General features: G+C 44.5%; 1 protein-coding gene across 1 annotated transcript in view; it reads left to right on the top strand.

Moving 5' to 3' along the window:
- The window catches only part of LOC131925580 (MHC class I-like protein MILL2), a 33,513-nt gene extending 19,839 nt beyond the window's left edge, over positions 1-13,674 (top strand). The window contains 5 exon segments of the mRNA XM_059280962.1: positions 7,065-7,328; positions 7,937-8,212; positions 9,247-9,616; positions 9,618-9,757; positions 13,295-13,674. Coding sequence (XP_059136945.1) covers positions 7,065-7,328; positions 7,937-8,212; positions 9,247-9,616; positions 9,618-9,726 — 1,019 coding nt within the window. The 3' untranslated portion in view covers positions 9,727-9,757; positions 13,295-13,674.
- Positions 13,675-23,214: the final 9,540 nt, after the last annotated feature.

Genomic DNA, 23,214 nt, shown 5'->3' with positions numbered 1-23,214 from the left:
TGACCAGTCTAAATTTTTTTTATTTAAAAGTTGCCTTTCGCCGGGCGGTGGTGGCGCACGCCTTTAATCCCAGCACTCGGGAGGCAGAGCCAGGCGGATCTCTGTGAGTTCAAGGCCAGCCTAGTCTACAAAGCGAGTTCCAGGAAAGGCGCAAAGCTACACAGAGAAACCCTGTCTCAAAAAAACAAAAAAAAAAAAAGTTTCTTTTCATTTTACATACCAACCACACTCCCTCCCCTCCTCCTGCTCCTCTCTACCCTGACCCCACCCACTCCTCAGAAAGGGTAGGCCAGTCTAAATTTGTGTGAGAGATTTTGTCTAGTTCTTTACATAGGTTATTAATTTGGTTGTCAATAGTATAAGAGAAATCACAGATATTAAAATAGCACATTGCAGTAAATTGCTGATTATGTTTAAATAACAGGTAATCTACAGCAGCTCTATTAAGAAGAACAGTTGTTCTCAGCCCTCCCATTTCTTGATTCATTTCTGCTAATATATCTGCTGTAATATTAGTAGTTTTTTAAGTTAGACGGGCTACTTTAGAAACCTCTCTTTGGGTCCAACAACAAGCCCTGGGACAGGTAACACTAAGGCTGTGGCGGCACCAACTATAGTGGAATCTAATAGATGTGAGGAATCATCGCGATTTTCAGGATGAGCTCTTGTAATTCTATTAACAGATTGTTAAGATTTGCTGAATAAAATAGGTGTAACATCCTATCCCACCCAAACCCTTATATCCTGCTGAGAGTACAGGATAAGTATTACTTTCACAGAAAAATAAGCCCATCCAAAGGGTAATTGTTTTTGTGTGTGTGTTTTGTTTTTGTTTAAATAAGATTTTTATTAATTCTTTGAGAATTTCATACAATGTATTTTGATCATATTCACTGCCCTCTCCCAGCTCTTCCCAGATCTACCCCCATCATCCTACCCACCCAACTTCTTAGCCTCCTTTGTTATTATTTAAACCATTGAATCCAGTTTGTTCTGCCCAAATACCTAACGCAATTGTTTACCAAAGGGGAGGGTGTGATTAAAAAGTGGATAAGAGACATTTGTGCAACCAAAACATAGACAGTAGAGGATAAAGGATTATCAATGGGAACATCGGCCACAGCCTTTAAAACAGTAGGGGCGTGTTTCATTTTGTCCCCTATTATCCTTGTATAATTTTTATAAGAAACCCCTATTCCATATAAATTTCTTTTTAAGAGCTCAGGAATAGAAGGATCTCCTCTGACACAGAAGGAGCTTTCTCATTGGATTTTCAGTGCTAAATGGACCCAGAAATTATATTCCACATTATTAGTTACATACAGGGTTACTCTGGGTATGTTGAATTCAACTGAAGTGATTAATGAATCTTCCCTTCCCCTTCTTATTTTACCACACCTGTAATTTCAATTATCAGAACCCTTTAAAGAACATGCGATTATGCTGAAGTCTGTGTTATTATGTTGGGATTGGTCAGTTAGATTAGTCCATCCCAAGTATCCTCCGTCCATCTAGCTAAAGACTATTTGTTCCCCTTCTTTAGTCCAAACCATGGACTCTGGATAAAGGCAATCTTTTGCATGGCAAGACAATATCGGGATGTTTTCTGTGATAGAGATGCCTCTTATTTCCCAAGTCAAGATGAATTTTGTATAGGTTGAAAATAAAACAACAAAACTGTTATCCATAGGACAATCATGATACAAATTTCAACAGCAAGAACATAAAGTTATGTTAGACAGTCAAGCCTTAGAAAGTTTGATTTTTTTTTTTTGTTTTGTTTTGTTTTTTTTTGTTTTTTCGAGACAGGGTTTCTCTGTGTAGCTTTGCGCCTTTCCTGGAACTCGCTTTGTAGACTAGGCTGGCCTCGAACTCACAGAGATCCGCCTGGCTCTGCCTCCCGAGTGCTGGGATTAAAGGCGTGCGCCACCACCGCCCGGCCAAGTTTGATTTTTTTTTAACAGTGCTTTTTCAGTCACTTTCCACCTTTAGGGGCTGGGCTCCTCTTTCATGGGTTCCCTTGTTGCCTTCTTGAGGTGTGAGGGATGAATCCAGGCAGAAATACCAATGACTTTAACAGCAGTAGGAGTCCAGAAAAAATCACGATATAAGGTCCTTTCCATCCAGATTCCAGCCAGTCAGTTTTGAAGTGGCTTAGTCAGCATCTCCAGGCAGGAATAGGTGATCAGGTTGGCAGTACCCCACAGGTTGAGCACCTGAACCTGAGGGAGACTCTTATCCAAAGTTAATAGTAATCCTTTTAAGGACTCACACATTGGAGTGGGGCAATCTGGTAACAATCCAGCATGTACCAAGGGATCATGGGAGGTGGTCGCCCATAGACTATTTCACATGGGGTGAACTCTTCTTGGTAGGGGGTGTTAATATTCTTCTCTCACTCTTCTGGTTGTAATGTCCTATGTCATCAGGGTGTTGCAGGCGGCTGTGTACCACCACATGATCACGCAATCTCCACCTTAAAAAGCCGAACACAGACCCCCCCACCCTCCCTTTTTCCGTTTGCTCTCTGCCCCGCTTCCCTCCCTCAGCCAGGCCTGGCTTCTCCTGTCCCATCCCCTCTTCTCTCTAATAAAGCTCATTCTAACTCTGGTAACCATGGCTCGTGACTCTTCCGCCGCTGACCAAACCAGCGCGGTATATCCTTTCGGGGGTACATTGGACTCTGAGAAGGGCATAAGGCAAGAGGTCAACCCAGTTACCCCCAGTTTCAAGAGTGTATTTGGTTAGAATCTCCTTTAACGTTCTATTCATCCTCTCTACTTTTCCTGAGCTCTGAGGATGATATATACAACAAAGTTTCCAATTTACGTTGAAAGTCTTAGAGCGCAATTAAGATAACTTGGTCATGAAAGCTGAGTCATTGTCAGACCCCAGAGACATGGGGGACCCGACCCCATATCTGGTAATAATTTTCATTATTAATTTCTTAGCTACCACTTGGGCTGTTTCCATTCAGGGTGGAAAAGGCTTTATCCAGCCTGTGATGGTATTGACAAAAACCAGCAGGTGGGGCTGGAGAGATGGCTCAGTGGTTAAGAGCACCGACTGCTCTTCCAGGGGTCCTGAGTTTAATTCCCAGCAACCACATGGTGGCTAAAACCACTTGTAATGAGATCTGGTGCCCTCTTCTGGCCTGTAGGGACACATGCAGGCAGAATACTGTATACATAATAAATAAATAAATCTTTAAAAAAAAAAAAAACCCAGCAGGTATTTGTAGCCATACAACCCTGACTTGACTTCAGTGAAGTTCATTTCCCAAAATTCACCAGGTACTGTACCTGACTCCATTGGCCTGGGGGAAGTATGTCCTTTGCATTTACCTGGGCACAGGTCAGGCAGCAGTGTGAATGTTTTGAAGTTTTTCTCTGTGGCCAGGTGGCCAGACATGAGGGGAGATGAGTTCTGAGAAGTGCATGGCATGATGTAAGGCAGTTAGCCAGTTTTGGCTCAGTACCCTTGGCATGCAGATTCTCCAGCAGGCAAGATCCACCATCCATTGCGGCTCTCCTGAGCCCCCAAGTCAGAATATGACTTGATCTCTGCTGGATCATACTCAGGAACATCATCAAGGCAGAGTAGGGGTTCAGGAACAGCAGATAGTTCCAGAACAGTCTGGGGTTTGGATTCCCCAAGAGCAACCTCTTTGGAAACTGGATCTGCATGGTTGTTGCCTTGAGTTTGGGGGCTTTTGTCTTTTTGGTGTCCTGGCCAATGAATAATAGCCAGTTCAGTTGGTAGCCAGAGGGCCTCTAGCAACTGGACAATTTCATATTTATTTTTAGTAGTCTTTCCCTCTGAAGTGGGTAAACTCCTCTGTTTATATATCTGTCCATGAACATGAGCTATGGCAAAAGCATATCGGCTGTCTGTGTAGATGTTCACCTTTTTTTTTCTTCAGTCCATCTCATAGCCTGTATCAGAGCAATTATTTCTGCTCCCTGGGCAGATGTGCCGCTAGGCAAAGCTTGTGCCCAAATGAGCTCCTTCTGGACAGTCACTACCACTGCCCCACATACCTGGACCTTTCTTGAATGAAGCTGCTGCCATCTGTATAGAGACCTGCACCTCTGGTAGTGACAGGAACATCTGTCAGATCAGGTGACATGCCTTGGATGACATTCAGCATCTCCAGGCAGTCATGGATGGGCTCCTCAGGGTCAACATCTGGCAGCAGGGTGGCAGAATTAGTGGCCAAGGACTTAAAAATGGAGTCATGCAGGTTCCTTGGGTAGATTTCAAACTCAGGACAAATGGCTGAGGTGCCTGTTTAACATGTCAAAGCAGACCTGGTCCTCCCAACAGCTCTCAGTCCCTACCTATTACAGAGTATGGCTGGCATATCCGCCCTCTACCCTAAACTTCTCCAAGGGCTAGCTGCCTTTCCCCCCAGCTGCCCTTCCCTGTATAATCCAGTCATTTGGGCTATGTGGTCCTTTTTTTTTTTTAACCTTTTTACCCTTTTGGCCTCTTGGTCTCCTGGTTCTCCCCTCCACCCTCTCCTCACATGACCTGTTTCAGGGTCATGTTCACTCTGGACTCTCCAGATGTCCCTGCCTCTGGTTATGCCCTCCCTCATATCTACAATAAACTTTCTCCTCCGCCATACCTAGGAGCAGTCATGTCCTCCCTTTTTATTTCTTTTTTTTTTTAATTCATGGAACAAATAATCAACCTGCATTTGATTCAATGGCACAATAATTTCTGTAGGCTCTTTGTCAATAAGTTAAGACATGTCCTTCCCATTATTACTAAGTCTATAATTTCCCGTAGATAAGGAGCTGCATAGTGTTATGGGGAATTATGACATGCACAAAGTTCTATAATACCATTACCTTGTTGATATATGGCTCCAGCAGGTGATAAGGAGAAAGGAAGGCAGTATAAGTGATTGACAAGGGAGTAAGGGATTAATTCTATGAGCTACAGCTTCAGCAGCTGCATTATTTAATAACCTGCTCTGCTTCGGGTGGTGTGTGTGTGTGTGTGTGTGTGTGTGTGTGTGTGTGTGTGTGTGATATATAAGGGAGAGTATCCAGAAAGCAACTGAAAGAGCAAAGTCACATCCTCAGTAGTGATAGGTAGATAAGACTATACCCAGCCAGCTGTGGTGCCGCACACCTTTAATCCTAGCACTCAGGAGGCAGAGGCAGGTGGATCTCTGAGTTTGAGGTCAGCCTGGTCTACAGAGTGAGTTCCAGGACAGCCAGGGCTACACAGAGAAACTCTGTCTTGGGGGTGGGGGAGGATGGTACCCAATTAATATGGCCCAAAATTTCAACTTTTGCTCTTTTAGTTTACTTAGCATGAGAGTTAAGCATGTATTTAAATATTGATTAAATAAGCAAGAGAGAATGCCATCTACATACTGAAATACCTCTGGAAATTTAATCAGCACCGACTCAGGCGCTTTATGTCCTAGTTGTGATTGTTCCTGTACTAGAAGTTTGGCCCGTTTCAATTTTTCCCCATGTAAAGGAACCACTGATCAATCTATATTGATTTATTCTTGCTTTGAGGGAAAACAAATGAACAGGAAAAAAGCTAAGCTGTAAGGCAGCTGAGCCCTAGCTTATGCTCCAGCAGCTTAGCCCCAGCCACCAGTCCTTGGCACTCAGGTGTAGCATCAGACACTGCTCTCTGTATTCAACTGACCCCAGGCAGCTGAAATGGCCATGTGTAGCAGGAATCTTAAAGAGTCTTATTAATAAAATCAAACCTGTGGCCGGTTATTGGGGTGAAATGCTAGATGGTCAGAGAGACAGAACAAGCCACAGCTAACCTCACCTGGCCAACTTCTCAGTTGATCTTGTTTCCTCAGACTGGAAGCTTCTGTGTCCTCATCCCAATGGCTCTCAGCTGGACTGCTGCTAGAAAGCCTGAAGCTTAACCAGCCAAATGCTTCTAGTTTCTGGTCCTCACGCCTTATATACCTTTCTGGTCCTCACGCCTTATACACCACTCCCTGGGATTAAAGGCTCACTTCTTGGGATTAAAGGCGTGAGTCACCATGCCTGGCTGTTTCCAATGTGGCCTTGAACTCACAGAGATCCAGAGGGATTTCTACCTCTGGAATGCTAGGATTAAAGGTGTGAGTGCCACCATTTTCTAGCCTTTGTATCTAGTGGCTGTTCTGTCTCTGACCCCGGATAAGTTTATTAGGGTACACAATATTTTGGGGGACACAATACCACCACAGCCATGGGGCCATTTGCAGCCATAGGGCTCTGAGTTCCAGCCCAACAGTTTTGGAGTCTATTCTGCCCACCCTGCCAAGACCTGCCAAATTGTGTTCAACAGAAAATTCTCTGTCTCTGTCTCTCTGTCTCTCTCTCTCTGTTTTTCTCTCTCTCTCTCTCTCTCTCTCTCTCTCTCTCTCTCTCTCTCTCTCTCTCTCTGACTCCTTTTTTCCTTTTTTTGTGGAGGGAGTTTTGAGACAGGGTCTCTCTGTGTAACAGCTCTGGCTGTTCCAGAACTACCTCTGTAAACCAGGCTGGCTCGAACTCACAGAGATCTGCCTGCCTCTGCCTCATGAGTGCTGGGATTAAAAGCATGTACCATCCTCCCCACCCCCAACCCAAGCAATCAATATTATTGTTTTCCAGCTTGCAAAATAATTGACAGGATATTATTATCCCCCTTTTACACCAACTCTGTTTCCAATACTTCCTATGAGTTTAAAATTACCACATCTATGGTTCGTTGTTTAGGAATAAGTTGCAGAACTGTTTCTCAGAATATTTTGAATCTATGGACCTAATAAACAGCTCAAAAATTGTATGAAACCCTTTGTCTCAAAGGACCTGATTAGAACTCGTGTTTATGTCCACTCTCCACTTACTGTCTCAAACCCTGTGGTGAGGGGCCAGAATTTCCTAATCCCCAACTCCCAGCACCTTTTCTCTTTCGTGCTCTAACAAAACACTCCACTGGCTTCTCACACTCCCACAGCAGCACAGTACAGTCTGAGTTCAGTCCATCAAGGCAGAGCTGACTGTGAAAACCAGCTTGTCAATTGTGTCATCTTTCTCTCGCTCCCTCAGAAACCCATACACTGCGCTATGACCTCACAGTCCGGTTTCCGGAGGACTCTTGGGAGCCCCTGTCCCCGATCCTAGTATACGTTGATGATGAGCTCTTCCTGCGCTACAACGGGGACAGCAGGAGAGCAGAGGCCGTGGGGCCCAAGATCAAGGGACATGCAGGAGCTAAGAACTGGACAAGAGAGACTGAGGACCTGCAGAAAAAGGAGGAGCAACTCAGGAGAATACTGGCTGAGGTCACAAGCCAGCAGGGCCAGAAGAAGGGTGAGTGTGCAGAGCTAGAGGGGTTATGTCCAGATTGTGGAGACCTCCAAAAGACCACCACGGAGACCAAATCCCGTACGTAAAAGCAAAGAGCCTTTATTTTCAAGCTCAGAGCTTGGACTCTGTCTGACGCAGCAGTGAGAGCAGAGAGCCCAGAGCCCAGGCACGGTGGTTTTTTTTTTATCATAGCAGAGGTTGGGGTGAAGGGATTTCCAGGGCTCGGGACCCTGATTGGCTGGCATTTGTCTAGGGGTATATGGAATGTTTGGAATGTCAGGCATTTCCTCTTAGATGCAGGCCCCACTGGGTGGGGGCAGCTTAAGTCTCTTCCTGTGTCCAGGTGTTGCCTGCCAGAAGCTGTGTCTGGGCCTCTAAGCCTATCATGGCAGCTGTGTGGTCAAGCTGTTTTGGTGCCCCTCACAAGAGTTACAGAGGTCTCATTTATGATTCCTAAGCCCTGATTCTGGGCAAAGTATAGCCAGACTTAATGGAATAATGCAATAATGCTTCCACGGGGCAGAGCGCTGGATAGTCTCTTTAGACCTAAGTCTCAGGGGAGCTAAGGTCAAGGAACAGCAAGTGACAGGTTCCTGCCTGGGGCAAGCCAGGCCTTCACACCCTCCAGGAAACCTTGGGCTGTGAGCTTCAGGGAAACCAGAGCACTGGAGGCTTCTGGCGCCTGGGCTACGATGGGCAGGACTCCCTCACCTTTGACCAGAAGACTCTCAGATGGACAATGACTATGCCCTCCACCCAGCAGACCAAGGTGTTCTGGGAGACACGTGCACCCAGAGCTGATGAATTTAAGACTTTCTTGGAGGACATATGTCCTGCTCAGCTCCAGGGATATCTGGCTTTCTTGAAGAACTTTCCACCGGATACAGGTACTGACTGTCACCAGGGTTGGTTCTCAGCACCCAGGGGAATATTCCTGTGGCCAAGAGGTTCCTCCCATGGTATTTGTGGGTGTCTGGTTCTCACTGGTGTGTATAAGGGTGGCAGAGTCTAAGGTGATGCCTGGAAGTTGGGGTGGAGGGTTTCCCACACCAGGCCCTGGCAGACAGGAACAAGGGCTCCATCTCTCCATCAGCCTCTTTCTCTGGGATGTTCTGGGTCCAGAGAAAGCTAGGTATGAACAACTGGGCTTAGGGGGTAAGATTGAGTCATGCTTGTCTGATCAGCGTTAAGACAGGACAGAAGGATCCAGCCACAGAGCTGGACTACAGATTCAAATGCAAGCTACCCAACCCATGTCCCATGACTGGGATCCTTTGCCTGATGTTCTGCTTTTGTCTGAAAAAGTTAAGTTTTCTGTTTCTTGAGACAAGGCTTCACTACCTAGCCAAGGCTGGCTTTGAACTCAAGACCCTGCATCTGCCCCTTGAATGCCGGTATCACAAGTATGCACAGCTCTGCAAGGCCCCTGAGAGGTGATACTTAAAGCTTTCTCCTTGGCTAAGTCTCACGACAAAAAACAAAAAAATTATGAAAAGTGCCCTAGAAATGGGGGTAGGGTGGGGAGATAAGACACTGGTGACCAGTCAAAGTCCTCATGAGCCAAAGAATTAGAGTCACAGTATGGTGGTCCGTCCCGGTCTTCCGGAGTGTGTGATACCTGCTTTGTGGTAGAGAGTCAGTCAGATCGCCAGCCATTGGTTGACTAGAGAAGCCCACTATCCCTACAAAATCATCTACACGTGTGCTGGAAGGTTGATCCTCTGGCCTCTGACAAAGTCTTCTGGCAGATAAGGGCCTGATGCCTGTGAGCTGCCAGGCATCACTGGAGCTGCCTGCCGGTCTTCCCAGTCCTCTTGGCGCATGGCCCGGGGTAGAGGCTGGAGGCAAAAGTGCAGTGTGGCTGTCTACTTTCTGCCCTCCTCATCTCACCATTCACCAGCTCTTCCTCATCTTCTCCCAGGCCTCCCGGAGGTGAAGGTGACCAACACGACATACCCAGTGGGCAGGATCACCCTGACATGCTGGGCTTTTAACCTGTATCCTCGTGAGGCCACCCTGGCCTGGCTTCAGGATGGGAAGCCGGCACAGCAGCCTACCTTTGGGCCTGGGACCATCCTGCCCAGTGGGGACGGGACCTACCAGACCTGGGTGTCCATTTGGGTTCTTCCTGGACAGGAACCAGAGTTCACCTGCCACCTGAGGCACCAAACCCATGACATCAAGGTCCCTGCTGCCCCTGGTGAGAAAATGGGGCAACCATTCACCTCAGGGGGTAGGAGGCAGGGGCAGGAAGGACCCATAGGACACAATCACCACTCACTTCATGGCAGGTCCAGGGCGTGCTGCTGAGTACATTCATGATGCTGCCACCTCCCAAGCTGCCTCAGCTGTTTCTGCACTCCCCATTGTGTTGGTGATGGTGCTGGCCAGAGCCAACTGAAGCCCGAACACAAAGAACAGAAAACTACCGGGTAAGGAGCCCATGTTGGGGGGGTCTGCTTTTTCCTCTCTTTTGTGACTAGAGACAGAACTGGTTTGTTTGGGTTTTTTTGGTTTTGGTTTTGTCTTTCTCTCTCTCTCTCTCTCTCTCTCTCTCTCTCTCTCTCTCTCTCTCTCTCTCTCTCTCTCTCTCTTCTTTGCTGCTGAGTTAGCAGGGAAAGCCTCTTCCTGCATCAGGTACATCCCGGAGGCTGCTGAGGAGCCAGGCCAAGCAGAAGAACGGCAGTGCCAATCAAAACCAAAGAACCCAGCTCTCACAACAAAGGAAACAGAACGTGGTTATTCTGCAGCCAAATATGCCTGACTAAGGCCCAGGAACACAGATCCAAGTCTCCCTAAATGCCATGTACCAATGCAGTTCTTGTCTGATGAAATGTCTATTGTACTAGAACAAAGAAAATCTTCAATCGAGATATTTTTCAAATACATTAATGTATTTGAACCCATCAGGTAGATGGGTTCCAGCAAAGAGGGGCATGGATCTCCTGACACTCTGGTTGGTGGAAGCTACTGATCCCTTGACACATTTCAAAGGTTTCACCTGCTTATCAAAAGGATAGCAGGTCAGACTCAGAGGTCCACAAGAATGGCCAGGGAGTCTAAAGCTAGCCCCAGGATAATCAGCAATGTTCTAAATCTCCACTATCAGGGAGTTCTCGTCAGTCCATTGGGCTTTAATATTGATGCATCTTTGTGTGTGTGTGTGTGTAGTATTGTATGTGGTGTATGTGGGTTTTTTGTGTGTGGTGTGTCTGTGTGTGGTGTGTGTATGTGTGTGTGGTGTGTGCATATGTGTGTCTGTGTCTGGTGTATGTGTATGGTGTATGTGCATGTGGGGTGTGTGTGTGTGTGCATCTGCTGTGTGTGTGTGTATATGCAGTGTATGTGGGATGTATGTGGTATATGTGTGTATGTATGTGTGTGTGGTGTATGTGTACACAGTATGTGTGTATGTGTGTCTGTGTATGGTGTGTCTGTGTATGTGGTGTGTAAACAGAGGTAGAGTTTTTCTGTCCTGACCCCTGTTCCCAAATAACCACTCTGAGGCTTATAGTAATTGTAAATGCTCAGCCAATAGCTCATGCTTATTACTAACTAGCCCTTACATTTTAAATTAACCCGTATTTTTATCTATGCTTTGCCAAGTGGCTTGGTACCTTTTCTCAGTACGGCATGTCCATCTCCTGCTCCTCTGCTGGTGACTCCTGACTCTACCCTTCTCTTTCCCATCATCCTTAGTTTGGTCACCCTGCCTATACTTCCTGCCTGGCTACTGGCCAATCAGCATTTTATCAAACCAATTCGGTTGATAAATCTTTACAGTGTACAAGAGGATTATTCCACAGCATTCCCCCCTTTTTGTCTAATTAAAAAGGAAGATTTTTTAACTAACATAGTAAGATTATACACAACGAAAACAATTATCAAGTAAGAATTACAGTCCAGTCTATTTGTATTTGGCAAAATTAGAGAAAATGCTCTATTATCTATCTTATCATTGTGAGTCCAAAGTTTTGTGCCTAATTTATCTTTTATCATAACTAAAGAAAACTATAACTATTACTATCTATTCTTCAACTCCATCAAAAACCCCAGAAGGGTGAAATGTTACCTAATGACAGGGACATCAGGCTGCCTGGACAGTCACCCAAAGTTCCTCTGTAACATTGGGTCATCCACCTTTGTCCTACAGGCCTAGCATATCTGACAGACTTTCCTGTGAAGCAGAGAATTCTGAAGGACTGTCCCACCTTGTCTTGGCAAAGTTCAGCAGTCACCTGTCTTGCATCCTGCTAGTCCAGTTTGTACAGTAACTGTCAGCAGTTGAGGCAAGGGCAGTTTCTTTGCCCACATGGCTAGATTTGTCATAAAGAAAGCAAACTCCATATAGAGTTTTTTCAATGCCCAATATCTTTTCTGAAGTAGATTGGTGCTGCCAGGAGCAGACATGTGTTACTGTCATGAAAAGTTTAAGTTCTTAAAACATTTTTTTAAAGATTTATTTATTTATTATGTATACAGTGTTCTGCCTGCATGTGTCCCTGAACTCCAGAAGAGGGCACCAGGTCTTACTATAGATGATTGTGAATCACCATGTGGTTGCTGGGAATTGAACTCAGGACCTCTGGAAGAGCAGCCAGTGCTCTTAACCTCTGAGCCATCTCTCTAGACCCTCTTAAAACATTTTAAATGTCATATTCTGTAGAACTTTGAAGCATTCAGATAGATAGATTGCCTATCTATCTGAAATATATCTCTGTGTGACCTTAAAAAATGACTATTAATATGTATTTCTTAATTACACATTACCTTTTAAATGAGCTATATACGTACAATATCTTGAGTAAGAGTAGAAATATACATATAGTATAATAAAATTAACTTTAAATTTGTATCAATAAACCAAAATCCATACCAATGTAAAATATGTTAAGATTAATAGTTTTTTTTAATTAAAGTAGATTCAATAATTTACCCTTTTAACCTATCATATATATATGATATCTATATCCCTCCTTTTTCTTTTCAGAAAAGATCCCTGAATCTAATCTCCTTTGTTCAGCTTTTTTCCTGACCATTACCAATAACAATTTGTAGAGAACCCCCCTAAATGATGCATCTCTGTTGTTCTGTATCCAGAACAGCTTCAACACTGCTAGCTGAGATAATCCAGCCTCATACAATACTCCAACAGAGGTGCTCTGAAATGTTGGATCATCTGGGCCATCCGTTCCCATCAGAGATTTTTTTCAGGGGGTCTTCTTCAATCAAACCTGATTTTTCATAACCCAGAATGAATCCACAGCCTCTCATTTTCTATGGAAACAAAAGCATAACCTCTTTCCCAAAGTGACGTCTTTTGACTTAAATTTTGAAATCAAGATAATTTTAAAATATATAGGGGTGTTGGGGATGTTGGCTTGGTGTATGATTTGGATGAGGAGATTAACCTAGTCTCTGGGCATCTCTGAGACCCAACAGTGTTACTTTTACTATAAGAAAAACACATGCCTGAGCAGGCCATAGGGTTTGAATTTGCTGCATCTTATCATTTTGATATCAGCAGTAACATATTCATCCAATTGGTTGGATCTATGATGGATCAGCCTGACTCCATATTAAGGATGGAAGCCATTTTGTTATAAGGTCAGAACAAGTTCATTTCTGTGTGCTGCAAAATTAAAGTTGATGGTGCTTTAAACTGTTCCTTGAATTAGACATGCCCTTCACCCTATGGAGTTTGACTCACACCTTGAATGAATAAGGTACTCGGCCAAATAATTTTTAAATGTTCAGCCAAGTTCCTAAGTAACAAAACTTTCTCTGGAAATCCCCCAACCCTTAAAAAACCCCTTACTCTTACAGTTTGGGGGGCCACATAAACCCCACTTCCTCCTGTGTCTGATGCTATTTTTTCAAACCCCTGCTTTAGAGCTGTCTGACAGAAAAAAAAAAAGCTTGCTTAATTTGACCAAAGAATTTTGCTAATTGTCTTTACTCTTGTTCAGAGGGACTAACAGTTGGAGGCCCCAGTAAGATCAAGACTCCCAACCCATATTCTGAAGCCAGACCTTCACTCCGGGACTCCAGGACTCCAGTGCTGCCTTGGAAGGTGCACACCTTGAAGATGTTCCAAGACTCCAAAGAATGCTTTCATTTTGGCAAATGGTTGTAGTGTAGGAAAAAGAAACTAGGAAGCACCTGTCTGAGGAGTGCTCCATTGGTAAGTCATAGAGGGCATCTCCTTCTATGGCAGCATTTCTCAACCTGTTGGTCTCCACCATCAGAAAACACATATTTCCAATGATCTTAGGAGCTGATGCCTCACTCAGTAGCAAAGTTACAGTTATGAAGTAGCTACAGAAATAAATTTATGGTTGGGGGTTCCTAAGACTGTAACTGGAGTTTTCCTGCCTGGCCCACAGTCAGGACAAATCTCTCTCACCTGCCAGTCCCACAACCGCTCAGACCCAACCAGTAAGCACAGAGACTTATATTGGTTACAAACTGTATGGCCATAGCAGGCTTCTTGCTAACTGTTCTTATAGTTTAAATTAATTCATTTCCATAAATCTATCCCTTGCCACATGGCTCGTGGCTTACCAGGATCTTCACATGCAGCTTGTCATGGTGGCGGCTGGCAGTGTCTCTCTGACTCAGCCTTCCACTTCCCAGCTTTATTCTCCTCCTTGCCCCGCCTACACTTCCTGCCTAGCCAACGGCCAATCAGTGTTTTATTGATTAATCAGTAACACATTTGCCATACATCACACAGCATAAGACCATCAGAAATATATGCTTTCCAATGGTCATGACCCACGGGTTGACAACCTCTGTTCTATGGCATCTGGTGCTGTTTCTGATGGGATCTTGTCTAGGGGACAGAGAGGTACCTGATGAGGTACACAAACTCCTGTCCAGGGCAACAGCACAGCGTTACACTGACCATCTGGCTTTTGGTGCCTTATTCTTGGTACCCTGGGCTTTGTTATATATGTTGTTTGTCTCCTGCCCATGGAGTAAAAGTTACTCTGCCCACCTCGTTCTTGGATGCTGGGGACCAAGAAGGAATACGGTCAAACCCAGTAAAATGTATGAATGAAGATAAGCACCACATGTTTTGTTTTTGACCAGTCTCTTTCAGCTACATGAAGGTTCTCTGTACTATGCCTAAGGGTCTTGATTTTTGCTGACTCTGTCCCTTGAACATTGTGTGTTCTATGGTTTCATTTTTTGCTCTCTTTAACTCTTCTGTTTTTGCCATGCTCTCCTCCACCTGCCACAGCAGCAGCCACTGAAGCCCAGTCAGAGAAAACTATTTTCCTTTCCTGAGTCTGCTGCTGGGTGCTTGCTTTGGGCCCACATGCCTGGCCAGGGCTGGAAAACAGACAGCAAGAAACATGAAGGGCAAGGTGGGAAGTCGGATGAGCAGGCAGTGGAGGCCAGGATCTGGGATCTGTTCCAGTACTTATGGTTCCCCACAGACTCCCCAAGGGTGGATCCTAGTGGATTATCTGCTACCCTCCTTCTGCCTCCTTGTCCTAGGAAAACCATGGCCTACGGAGTCGGGAGGGACCCAGCAGGGGAAGTGGAGCAGTGGCCACTTTGGTGGCTTGCCATAGCTGCTTTCTCTGCTCTCAGCTTGCTCTGGTCCCTGAATTCAGTTTTTCAGGGATTCAGATGTTTTTTAGATCTAGACAATATTGAAATATTGTTTTATGCTGTTCTGTGTAGCTGGAGATTTCTCCAGTCCTGCCCAGCCCCATGGACCCCACAACCACTTATAAAATAATCACTCAGAAGATTATATTAATTATACTGCTTAGCCATTAGCCCAGGCCTATCATTGACTAGCTCTTACACTTAAACTCAGCCCATTTCCGTTAATCTATATGTCACCACGTGTTCTGTGGCTTTACCTGTTGCCTTTACATGCTGTTCCCTGGATGGCAGGCTGGCGTCTCCTGACTCAGCCTTCCTGTTCCCAGAATTCTCCTTTTTGCTTGTCCTTCCTATACTTCCTGCATGGCTACTGGCCAATCAGCATTTTATTTATACAGAGCAATATCCACAGCAGTTCTGCTTTATTGAAAAGCTGGCTATGGAGTTGGGTTATTGCTCCTTCTTCTTTAAACCCAAGCATGCTTATTTAAAAGTTTCCTGTCTATCCTATGACATGAGACACCTGATTTTGTGACCAAAAAAAAAAAAAGAGAGAGAGAGAACAAAACAGCCCAAAAAAAACAAATGAAAAAAGCCAGACAATAGTGGCACACACCTTCAATCCTAGCACTCAGGAGGCAGAGGCAGGTGGATCTCTGAGTTCAAGGCCAGCCTGATCTACAGAGAGAGTTCCCAGGACAGCCAGAGCTACACAGAGGAATCCTGTCTAGGGGGATTTAAAAAAAAAAAAAAAAAAGAACAAAATCAAAAGAAACTCAGAGGAAAATGAGGATTTCAAAAATGCTATCCCACAGGGAACTCTGGAGAAAAGACAGCATCTTAAAGTTTGTCTTGCCTTAAAACAAAAATGACTTTGGTAATATGCACAAGGCATGGAAGACAGTGGTGCTGGGTGTGATTTGATGAACTGAGGGGGCCTGGCTCAAAAGGCTTCAGAGAAGAGTTTTAGTATGTGACCTAGAGATCGTTCTTGTGATGTTTTGGTGAAGAATGTGGCTGCTTTTTTGCCCTTGTCCAAAGATTCTGCCTGACGCTAAAGTGAAGAGTTTTAAATTCATTCCATTGGCATAGGAAATCTCAAAGCAGCCTAGTATTGATTCTGTTGTGTGGTTATTTGTGTTAACTCTAATGAAGATTTATAATGAAAAGAATCAAGCCGAGCATGGTAAATTACAAAATGTAAAATTTAAGGAGAAAAGAAACACCAAAAAGTGGAATGGAGCCAAGTCCTGTGTTCAAGGAGATAAACAGACTAAGAAATGGAATAAAGGGAGTGGTGACCTCAGGGCAAGGTCCCACCCAGCTAAATTTCCAACTTGTGAATAGGAATTAAAGAAAAGCTTAGAGCCAGGTGTGATGGTGCACACTTTTAATCCCAGCACTGGGAAGGTAGAGGTGAGTGGATCTCTTGAGGCCAGCCTGGTCTAACCATTGAAAACAGAAAGTTGGTGAAGATATAATTGACTTGGCAGCTTTGGCCATGTGATTCTGGAGTTAAGGATAGAAGAAAGGGGCTATGGAATTTGCCCTCAAGACTAAGAAAAGCTGCTGAGGCCAGGCATGTGTCAGGGTGTCCCTGAGTGGAGACCCAGAGAGGCCATTGTGTGATGCTGTGAAGTTGAAGCCTGGATTGCCTTGGAGACCCCAAGATGTTGGGGACACAGAGTTTGGAGTTTGCCCAGCTGGTTTTTGGTCTTGCTTTGGTCCAGTATTTCCTCACTATGCTCCCTTCCCTATGTCTAGGAACGGTAATGTATATCTTGTGCCATTATATGTTAGAAATTTTACAGGGATTACCATTAAGAAATTGCATGAGTCTCAGAAGAGACTTTGGACTTAGAAACAAGTTTGGAACTGTTATAAACTACAAGGACTTTTGAAGTTGGACTGAATGCATTTTTGCATTATGATATGGCTACAAGCCTTGGGGGCCAGGAAGTAGAAAGTGGCGTTTTGAAAGAAAATAGTCCCCAAAGGGAGTAAAACCATTAGGAGGTGTGGTCTTGTTGGAGGAAGTGTGTCATTGTGGAGATCTAATATATGCTCAAGATACCGCCCAGAGTCACAGTCCATTTCCTGTTGTGCTCTCCTCATCAAGATGACATCAACACCATGTCTTCCTGCACACTACCATCTCTCCACCTGTAAGCAGCCACCTCAGTCGAATGTTCTCCTTCCTAAGAGTTGTCCTGCTCATTAAGGAAGGGAATGGCTCAGTTGCCTTTAGCCTACTGGCTATGGGTGGGTTAGGACTTCTGTTGGTCTTCTCTGTGTTGAACACACAGATTGCAAGCCCAGCGCCACTTTGAGATCTTTGGCAGCAGTTAACTCTGCAGCTTACACACTATTGAGCCTGTATGATAATGAGTATTCAGAGATGGGTAATGCCTGGGGGGCACTCACCAACCTAAGACAGAGCGCCTGTGTGGCCTGGGCAGGCGTCTCCATGACGGCTAAGGTGACCTGCTGACATCCCACGCAACCTAAGTCAGAAGCTCATTTATTAGTAAAAGGGGGACCTGTAGGGCCCTGGTCCCCATTTTGGGTAACTGTTGCCTTGCTTGCTGACCTTGACCTTGATATCCTCCCTATGCTAATTCCCTCCTGGGTTTCACCCTCCTGAATGCTTAAGGGAAGTTCCTTGTCTGCGTATCCTGCATAATGGGCGTTAACAGCTTAGATGCAAGATTGTAAAACAGGTACCGAACTTCTGCCCTCGAACTTCTGCCCTCCGAGGTTCTCCCTTTGTGCTGTATGTCTGTATTTAAGACCTCCTCCCTTCTTCAATAAACAGCATTCGGCATCAAAAAAAAAAAAAAAAAGAAAAGGAAAAAAAAAAAGAGTTGCCCTGGTCATGGTGTCTCTTCACAACGATAGAACTAAGTAAGACAAGGACTACATGACAGGATGAAAGGCCAGATACTTGGATATGCAGGTGCTGGTTACTCGTAGCAAACTTTGCCATAGCTGAAGGTATCAATGGCCACTGCGTTTCTTGTTAAATTCTACTAGGCCAACAGCACATCCAGTCTAAAACCCCCACAACAAGGTCAGTGATTCTAAGGGCTAATGTTAAAACGATAATGCCAATCAATTTAAAACTGAGTTTGAATCTTAATCTTATAGAAGCTACTAACTTGTTCTAGACTGTTTAAGAAAGTAACTAAGGGGGGAACTGGGAGGGGAAGGGGAGGGGAAGCTGCAGTCAGGATATATTGTATGAGAGTAGAATAAATGAATTACGGTATGAGGGTTGATAGTCACCTTATAAACGACTAATATGTTCAGAACTATGCTTGTAGTCATGCTGGCTACAAATGTAATTTATTTATGGGAACAAATCACGTTTAGCCTCCTATGTATGTATTCAGGATTAAGCCTTAAACAAATAACTAGAAACACAAAGTTTATTTAAAATCGGGTATTCTTATAGATAGCCCTCAACACTTTTCAAAGATCTGCTAGATATGGCATTTAAAATGTTTAATGAAAAAACTTCCTATGATAGACAGAGATGCTAGCTCCTAGAGATGGCCCCACAGACTCCCAAGAAGACAATGGGACACAGACCTGACTGTGGTAATGCTCAACCACTGGGAAGAGCTGCCCATGACTGGCCTGCTGCCAAGGCTCTAACCAAACTGTAGAGTTGACTGTCACGTTCTGCCTCGTCAAAGCAAGGTCAGTTTTCCCAGGTGCCTTCCCCGCAGGAAAATCAGATTTTCCGGACCTGGCAGCTGAAGGTCTATGCTCAATACTGTCCCTTGTGGCAGCCGAAGACTGACCTCTGTCCCCAAAAAACTACCACCGGAGCCTAGGGCAACCATCCAGGTAACTGTAAGTCTTTGTTGTTTTAGTCAATATGGAGACCATTTGGATTATTCTTCCTGCTCTAATTTATCCTCAGATCTCTGATGGTGTTGATGGCTAACTGTAGCTATATCAGTTTAACAGCAGCTGCCTGGTTAATGCATTTCATATTTGATAATCTGGCTTTGCTTGTCTAGAGCTATTAATTCTCCTGATGAGGAAGGCAGACTCACAGACAGCTTATCCTTTCTAACAGGCTTCATATCGAGGGGTAAACAGCCTTCGGATGCAACTTTTACTAATTTAGGAACTTGCTTTGTAATGGCAGCTCTCAGAAATCAACCACCTGTGTCTCGTGGTAAATGACTGAATCAAAAAAAAAGGTTTTAGGAGCTGGAGAGATGGCTCAGAGGTTAAGAGCACTGCTTGTTCTTCCAAAGGTCCTGAGTTCAATTCCCAGCAACCACATGGTGGCTCACAACCATCTGTAATGAGATCTGGTGCCGTCTTCTGGCCTGCAGGGATATGTGCAAACAGAACACCGTATACATAATAAATAAATAAATCTTTTTTTAAAAAAAAGGTTTTGCCGGGCGGTGGTGGCGCACGCCTTTAATCCCAGCACTCGGGAGGCAGAGGCAGGCGGATCTTTGTGAGTTCGAGGCCAGCCTGGTCTCCAAAGCGAGTTCCAGGAAAGGCACAAAGCTACACAGAGAAACCCTGTCTCGAAAAAAAAACCAAAAAAAAAAAAAAAAAAAAAAGGTTTTAAATTTATGTACATTCTGAGAGACTTAAGAAAACATTTTAAAATAAATACAAATTACAAAGGTCTGAGACTATGAAAACTTAAATAAATTATAAAGAGCTAAGTGATGAGTTTTGAATCCTAGGTTGCTGGGTATCTGCCACCACCACTGACGTAGTAAGCCAAATCAAACTGAATTAATAAATCCATGTTTAATGAACAGAGCAAAGCAATCCTGGGTAACCCTTGAAAAGACCGAGGAAGAGTTGCATGGCAAATATGGCCACCAGGCCTTAAGTAATCTGTAGGCATGGTCTTCAGCAGCCCCAGGGAGGGGCTGGCTTTTGGTGGGCTTTGAGGGAGCGGGTTTGGGGAGAGAGAGATGGGGAGGGAAGTTGAGGTGGAGCTTCCACCAGAACACTAAGAAAGAAAAACATAAATACATACAAATTACTCTACACTGTTATTATACAAAGATTTCAAAGGCTCAGAGTTTTAACATTGATCAATGGATTTCTAAGACGCTGGTAAAGCATTGACTACTATTATGAGTCAGAAGCTCAAGATTTTAATTTTCCTTTGGTTGTCTTCTAAATATAGGCTTGAGGAGCTTCTCATCAGGCTAAAAATATCTCTGTCCCATCTATATCCAGCCCTCTGGACAAAAAAGAGTGTTCATACTTCTCAATCCAAAGCTGTGGCTTTGGCTATGACTCAAAAACATGAGTCTACTCCAGCTGTTTGACAGACACCATTAACTGCTTTATCTACAATGAGGATTTCAGTACAGATTCCAAAAAGTGGTAATGCTAATATGCCTAAAACTTTTGTCTTATCTAAAAATAATTCCTGTAAGCTCAGGAAGTGGAAGAAGTCATAAGACTTGGCTCTGCCTCTCACAGATCAAAAGAACCCCAGACAAGTACTCCTGTCAATCAACAGCCTGTACTGGGGGTGAGATCTCTCTCTCTCCTCTCTCTCTCTCTCTCTCTCTCTCTCTCTCCCCCCCCTAGGCTTGGGACTCCTCCCCTCCCACAACTACCAGGACTATGCGCCAGTAAGCTCCAAATATGAAAGTTTCCTTTGTGCTCTTAACTTCTGTTGCCAGTCTGTGTTTGTCTCGGCAAAGTCCCACTCGGCTGGTGGGCAGCATCAGCTGTGGACTACAAACTGCTCCAAAGGTGAACTACACCACGCCAGTCCCAAAACCATAAGCCCTGGACTTGAAAACTGATCTAAACCACTCCAACCGGTGTAATTGCTAGGGAGCAATCTCTTCAGCTGGGTCAGTAAAACAGATGCAGCTGATGAATGCTCCATTGCCCTAATCCCCTCTCAGCCTTCCTGCACCCTGACAACAGGATCCTAATTTTAGCAGGAAGTAGTGAGGAGAATACATCATCTGTTGTCCTCAACGAAGACTGGAATGTTAAATCGAAAGGGAACTCTGTGTGTGTGTGTGTGTGTGTGTGTGTGTGTGTGTGTGTGTGTGTGTGTGTGTATCCATAAATATATAACTGCATATATGTACACACACATATATATAGCTACATATATATAGCCACACATCTATATAGCCACATATACATATATAACCATATAGATTATGCCTATTGGCATACCAAACTCCTTTGTTGTCAAAAAAGGTACCTGTTAAAACCAAACAGACTGCCTGGCAGTGGTGACACACGCCTTTATTACTTTTAATAGTCTATGTGGGGAGAGAGGAATGTGAACATGAGTGCAGTCCCCATGGAGGCCAGCAGAGGGTGCTATATCTCCCCAAAGCTTGAGTTATGAGTTATGAGCCATCTGATGTGAGTGAAGTCTCTCACTCAGGTCCTAGGCAAGAGCAATAAATGCCCCTAACCACTGAGTCATCTTACCAGCCCCCCCCCCCCCGGAACTTCAACTCTTTAATGGCTCAATACAAAGACAAAAGACAAAATCCTGTTCTGTGTGGCAGTTTTTTGTAAATGTCTGTCACCAGTTTAACCTTGGGACATTGAAATTTGACCCTGGGGATGTTTAGTAACCTTTAAGTAAAGCCAATTAGTTCCAGCTTAAACTGCCATTATTGCCCCATCAATCTATTTCCATTCTAGAACAATCCTTTACCTTAGGACAAACCCATGTGACCTGACCTCTGAGAGTTATTTTCTTTCCCTTTCTAAATTCGTATTTTACCAAAAACACATTTTGTATTTTATGTCTTGTCCTTGCTTGATGGTTTCTTTCTTATCACAAAATGTAGAAGCCATTGCTTAGTAAAAGTAACTATTCTCCAAATGAAAACTCAAGCCTGGCACGCTGGTCCAACCAAGCCTTTAATCCCAGCACTCAGGAGGCAGAGAAGGGATCTCTGTGAGTTCCAGGCCAGCCAGAGCTACACAGTGAGATTCCACTCCCTCCCCGCCCCCTCAAAAAAAAAAAAAATCTGTACTATTTTGAAGTCTCCTGTCTATCTTTCTATAACAATCATTTCCTTTGATAAAAAATTTTCTTCTGCTTGGAGAGAAAGAGGAAAGAGCCAGAAGGTAAGACCCTATTGCTGAGGACAACACATGGCCCTGGTTGCAGGATGTAGAGAACTCAAGTCAGAACTGATCTGGAGGAGATCTCCCTGACAACTAGCTCACTTATAAGAAACTGGGAAATTTTTTATAATGCATCTTGATATTTTAACTGACCTGTAATAATTGTATTGTTATGCCCAGATCGCTGGGACCCCCAAAAGACTGCCACGGAGACCAAATCCCATATGTAAAAGCAAAGCACCTTTATTTTCAAGCTCCAAGGCTTGGTCTCTCTGAGCCCTGAGCTCAGGCGGGGTACAGTTTTTATCATAGCAGAGGTTGGGGTGAGGGGATTTCCAGGGTGTAGGACCCTGATTGGTTGACATTTGTCTAGGGGTGCTGGGAATGTTTAGAATGTCAGGTATTTCCCCTTAGATGCAGGCCCTGCCTGGGTGGGGTCCACTCATGGCTTTTCCTGGGTCTGGCTGTTGCCTGCCAGTAAGCCTGTCACAGAAGCTGTGTCTCGGCCTCTAAGCCTGTCATGGCAGCTGTGTGGTCAAGCTGTTTGGGCACACACACACACACACAGTATGTTTTTATTTTTGAGACGTGTTTAACGTTTGTGTGTGTGTGTGTGTGTGTGTGTGTGTGTGTGTGTGTGTTTAACGTTTTATTTGGTTTGTTTTTGTTTATTTTTTGAGACAAACTCTCACACAGCCCAGGCTAGTCTCAAACACACTATGTAGCAGAGGCTGGCTTCTACCTCCGCTCCCCATGTGCTGGGATTCAAGGCATGCACCACACCTGACATAAAAGTCATGTTTTCTAGTTACGTCATCCGTTGTAGTCATTTTCTCACCAAGAGGAGGAGAGCAGGACGAACTCCTCATGGTTTTGCAAGTTTTATTGAGCCACCCAAGCATGCCCTCCTGTGATCACATGATAAAGAGGCGGGAGCTCAGTGAGCAGGGGAGTCATAGAGGTAAAAACCACAAGTTTGGTGCATCCCGGTAACGCGGCTGGGATGGCTGTTAGCTAGCATGACAGGCTATGAACTTCAGTAAGAATAGGGCACAGCTGTGTCGCCATGCAGAACTATGGCCGGTGAGTTATGGTTCCTGTAAATACTATGCACGCCTGAGGGTCAGGCTGACCTCAGTTTTAGCCGGATGGC

The sequence above is a fragment of the Peromyscus eremicus genome, chromosome 1 (genome assembly GCF_949786415.1).
Source record: "Peromyscus eremicus chromosome 1, PerEre_H2_v1, whole genome shotgun sequence".
NCBI lineage: Eukaryota > Metazoa > Chordata > Mammalia > Rodentia > Cricetidae > Peromyscus > Peromyscus eremicus.
The sequence above is the reverse complement of the archived record's forward strand: the minus strand, read 5'-3'. Positions and strand labels throughout refer to the sequence as shown.